This window comes from Silurus meridionalis, chromosome 1 (genome assembly GCF_014805685.1).
Source record: "Silurus meridionalis isolate SWU-2019-XX chromosome 1, ASM1480568v1, whole genome shotgun sequence".
Lineage (NCBI taxonomy): Eukaryota > Metazoa > Chordata > Actinopteri > Siluriformes > Siluridae > Silurus > Silurus meridionalis.
Window position 1 is genome coordinate 265,001 of NC_060884.1, and position 5,000 is coordinate 270,000.

Sequence of the window (5,000 nt, forward strand, 5' to 3'; positions counted from 1 at the left end):
GGTCACCCCCTCTCTCTCTCTCTCTCTCTCTCTCTCTCTCTCTTCATCAGAGCTTTGACACACTTCTCTGTGGCTCTTTTATCTTTGCTTTCACATCATTTCCTTTGAACATCTTCATCTTCTTCACTCTCTCTGTGTTAGCTTTTTATCACACTGACTGTGTGTGTGTGTGTGTGTGTGTGTGTGTGTGTGTGTGTGTGTGTGTGTGTGTGTGTGTGTGTGTAGTTGGTCATCATGTCGGCCGTGGTGTTACTGGCGTATTATTTCGAGTACACAGACACCTTCCCGGTCCACCTGCGAGGCTTCTTCTGCTTTGACCGGACCTTCTCTCGCCCCTACCCTGGACCTGAGGAGTCGAGTCGAGCTCCTCCTGCACTCGTCTACTCACTCGTCACAGCCATTCCCACCATCACGGTGAAGATTTATATATCCTTCATTAGTGTGCCAACAAAAAAATCCTGCTAGTGTTTATTAGCTTGTAGCTCAGGAGTTTTTCAGAGTCGCCTGATCCCCGCTGTAGATCTGGAACGTGTTCCCTGTGTGTTTTCTCCTGCAGATCCTAGTCGGCGAGTTGGCAGCATTTTTCTCCAAGCCCGAGTCTCCTCAGGAGAAAACTATCGTCACTGCAGACTGCTGTTATTTCAGTCCCATGCTGCGGCGTCTTGTTCGATTCCTGGGTAAAATACACACCTTCTGCATTTACACATTAATGAGAAATGTTATCCAGCCTTCTGATTGGCTGATCCTCTTACATTTCTTCCTATCCCTCCATCCATTCAGGCATTTACTCCTTTGGCCTGTTTGTCACCACCATTTTTGCCAACGCGGGTCAGGTGGTGACAGGAAGTCAGGCGCCTCACTTCCTGTCTGTTTGTCGTCCAAACTACACGGCTCTGGGCTGCAAGTCTTCACTGCAGTATATTAGTGAGAGGAGGGCGTGTCGGGGGAATCCCTCCATCATCACCTCCGCACGCAAGTCCTTTCCTTCTAAAGACACAGCACTGAGCACCTACTGCGCCGTCTACACTGCTGTGAGACATTACCCACAATGCACCACAACACACTCTATCACCCTAATTACCAGGGTGTGTGTGTGTGTGTGTGTGTGTGTGTGTGTGTGTGTGTGTGTGCCATGTTCTTCCAACAAGGAATGGATGGATGGAGATGTCTTGTTTCTCATTCTGTGCTATGTTCATTCTGGCATATACATTTTGTCTGGTAAATCAGAATCTCTGGCCAACAAATAACAGTGTACTTTAACATCTTGTGGTTTGAGCTGACCTGGTGTCCAGTTGGGGAGCAGGAGCATTCTGCACTGGTGAGCCAGGAAGAACCTTTCAGAAACAGCCACAGCATGAACTTCACCAAACTTCTCCCAGATCAGTTCACCGTGCAGAATCCTCTCTCCATATTCTCTGTCTCAACAACCCTTCATTTATCCATTGCACATCCCGAGCTAATGAAGTGCTGTTGTGGATCTGACCAGTCAGGAATGGATCATCCTGAGAATATTCTACTCAAGACAGACCTCCTGAAACCCAGATTAATAACAGAGCTATTTAAATTACGTTTCTTTAACCGGTTTCAACTGTGTAAACATCAACATCACTTTAACATCAGATGGAAAACCAACAAATGCCAAGTGCAGAAGTGATAGAGCCATTCTATAAGAGAAATACACTTATGGCAGGAGGACCTCCCTAGCTTTAATACCTGTAAGTGTAGAGGTCAAACTCATGGCTCATGTGGTGGTAGATGTTGCTGCTGCTTGTTGAAAGATAATGTGAGAGATTATTGAAGAGTTTCTCTCTAAAACTACATTTATTTTCTCAGATGTACATCACCTTGGCATGCAAAACTAAAGGTACGCGTTTAGCCACACCTGCTCTGAGCCTTGCTGTCATCTCATTGGCTGTCATGGTGGGCGTGGTCAGAGTGGCAGAGTACCGAAACCACTGGTCTGATGTTCTGGCAGGTTACATCACAGGGGGCGCTATTGCATCATTTCTGGTAAGGAACCATCTCTGCTGGTTTAACACTCATGTTGTTCTTATTGGATCAGTGTAGAAATGTGAATCTCTCTCGTTCTCTTTGTCTCTATGCAGGTGATATGTGTGATTAATAATTTTCAGCAGAAGTTGCCCCCAAAACCAACACCTGCTCTACCCCTCCCACCTCCACCTCCACCTCCACCTCCATCTGAACTTCCCTCCATCACCATGCCCAGTGTGGAGAGTCCACTTGAAAAGTTAAGTGACCTTCAGGTAAGGGGGTTTAGTGTGGGCAGGGATGAGTGTAGTGTGTGCGGGTTGGAGTGTATTGTGGGTGGGGCTAAGTATAGAATGGGCAGGGCTAAGGGCAGTGTGAGTGTGTTTGAGTGTATTGTGGGCAGGGTTAAGTGTGGCATGGGCAGGGCTGAGTGCAGTGTGGGTGTGTTGTAGTGTATTGTGGGCGGGGTTAAGTGTGGCATGGGCAGGGCTAAGTGCAGTGTGGATGTCTTGTAGTGTATTGTGGGCGGGGTTAAGTGTGGCATGGGCAGGGCTGAGTGCAGTGTGGGTGTGTTGTAGTGTATTGTGGGCGGGGTTAAGTGTGGCATGGGCAGGGCTGAGTGCAGTGTGGGTGTGTTGTAGTGTATTGTGGGTGGGGTTAAGTGTGGCATGGGCAGGGCTGAGTGTGTTGTAGGTGAAGCCAAGTGTTATTAAATGAGTGATACTCGGTGTGGGGTGGGTGGGGCTAAGTGTAGCATGGGCGGTGGTGTGGGCGGGGCAAGGTGTGGTGGCGGCGGGACTGGGTGTGGGCGGGGCTGGGTGTGCTGCTGTAATTGAATGGGAATGTAAGTGGAATGGGTTAGAAATCTGCACCCACACGCATTCAGTACTCTCTTGTCCTGCCCCGCCCCTCCCTCCCTCCCTCCCTCCCTGTATTGTCCTGCTGAAATTAGTTTTACTTTCTGATGTTTAAACATGTTATAACATCTCTCTCTCTCTCTCTCTCTCTCTCTCTCTTAATCTCTCTCTTTTTGCAGGTTTCAGGCGTTTCGTTCTCAGGTGCCACATGACGATCAGCATTATTTACTCTCCGCCCCTCCTGATGTTCTCGTCCAATCCCGTCGCCCCCTTACCAGTGCAGTGTAAACCTCCACTCACCTATTACGCTACCTGTGCATAGCCCCGCCCATACCTTGCATAGTCCCGCCCACACCTAAAATCCTCCTCATACCGTATTCATACATTTCATTAATGATCCCAGAAAGACTCCCTTCAAACAATCAGACAATCAGTAGTGCACTTTATCTCACCAAGTCTCACAGAGTGGACACAAAAATGACCTAGTGCACTAGAGATACAAGATTTGAGACGGACCCGTAAGTCAGGTGTTAAATATTTTCAATAATGATCTTATTTACATTAAAGAACTGATTCACTCTTTAATATGAATGTAAAATTTAAACTCAATTAAGGGGAAAGAATAAAGAGCAGGACTGTAGCAGGGTGAAGCTCCTGTTAGTCACCACCATCATCATCATTTCTATTTTTTTCTTCTTTACATTTAATCCCCTGTGTTTATTTCATTTCCTTTACACAAGCATGTTTACTCTCAGAACGTGACCTTTGACCCCTTTAAAATAAAAAAATAATAAATTAAATAATAAATTAACATTATTTTACTTACAGATAAAATAAGTCTGAAACTAATAAAGAAAAAGAAGGATTTTTTAAATAAACAAAATAAAATGTATAAAAGTAAAATGTATATAGAATAAGATAATGAATCATCACTTGGTTGTTTTTTCTGTGTGTATTAACTGTAAAGTATAAAATATTTTAAAAATCCTTTATTTTTTGTAGTGAATAAGAGCTAATTTTAAAAAAAATTTTCCTTGTATTCCTGTTTCAGCTGATCATCAGAAATAAACCTGAGCAGTGACGTGGGTTTGGTCCTGCACATCTCCTGATGGTTTACTGAGATCACCTCAAAATTCTACAACATTCACCTCAGGCTCAAAATCCACTGTATCACACTATATCACAGAAACGTTCACAAACTCTACTCTAATTATCAACATAAACATTCCAGTGAGAGAAATAAATATAAAGTGATATCATTATTTATTCTATGGAATAAAAATAAAACAGATGTTTAAAGCTTGAAATTATAAATAGAATTAAATAAAGAATAAAACCACACAGCAGGTGTATTCCTGTGAGAGAGAAAATAAAATAAAATAGATTAATATGAACATACAACTGAACATTGTAAAGAGTTAAATCTGTATATTTATTCATTAAAACCAAATTTACCTTTATTTCATATAGAATCCACAGATATGCAGCTCTGACAGGAATATAAATATATTTATAATGTTTATCTGCAATGTTTTACTGTGTGTGTGTGTGTGTGTGTGTGTGTGTGTGTGTTGTGAACTCGTTTGTGGTCGATTATGATCATGTAGATGATGTATGATGTAGCTGCTGTCTCTGTTTTTATAAACGTTACAAAAATAAAGAAATGTAATTCGATACAGTCTGGCAATTTTATAATAATAATAATAATAATAAGAAGAAGAAGAAGAAGAAGAAGAAGAATTAAAATAATAATAATAACACTAAATGCCCCTTAGTGGTGTAACTGAAACACTGACTGAATCACAGTCTGATCTCTTTACTAGGTCTGATATCACTAATGCTCTTGTATCTGAATCTGTATCTGATCCTCATCCCCACACCACACCCCAAAGTCTGGTGAAGATCCTTCCCAGAAATGTGGAGCTCATAATAAAAGGAAGAAGAGAAAACATCTGGAATGAGACCGTCAACACACTCACATGCTTAGAGCGTAGGGGTGCACATACTTTTGGACATATTTTGTATATTAGAGGTGGGAATTGTAGCGAGTGTGTGTGTGCGTGAGTGTGTGTGTGTTTGTGCGTGAGTGTGTGCATGTGTGTGTGTTTGTGCGTGAGTGTGTGTGTGTTTGTGCGTGAGTGTGTGTGTGTTTGT

At 42.9% G+C, this 5,000-nt stretch overlaps 1 protein-coding gene across 5 annotated transcripts in view; it reads left to right on the top strand.

Moving 5' to 3' along the window:
* plppr2b (phospholipid phosphatase related 2b) overlaps nt 1-4,520 on the top strand; it is an 8,913-nt gene extending 4,393 nt beyond the window's left edge. The window contains exons 3-9 of one of the 5 annotated variants that reach the window (XR_006925946.1): nt 226-414; nt 557-677; nt 781-1,031; nt 1,834-2,010; nt 2,106-2,264; nt 3,026-3,130; nt 3,898-4,520. Coding sequence is in view for 3 of the 5 variants with exons in the window: in XM_046850446.1 (XP_046706402.1) it covers nt 226-414; nt 557-677; nt 781-1,031; nt 1,834-2,010; nt 2,106-2,248; nt 3,026-3,130; nt 3,898-3,901 (990 nt within the window). In the remaining 2 variants the exon portion in view is untranslated. Of the gene's footprint in view, nt 1-225; nt 415-556; nt 678-780; nt 1,032-1,833; nt 2,011-2,105; nt 2,265-3,025 lie in introns of all 5 variants that reach the window. The other 4 variants (XR_006925942.1, XM_046850446.1, XM_046850453.1 and 1 more) reach the window with 4 other exon arrangements.
* Nucleotides 4,521-5,000: the final 480 nt, after the last annotated feature.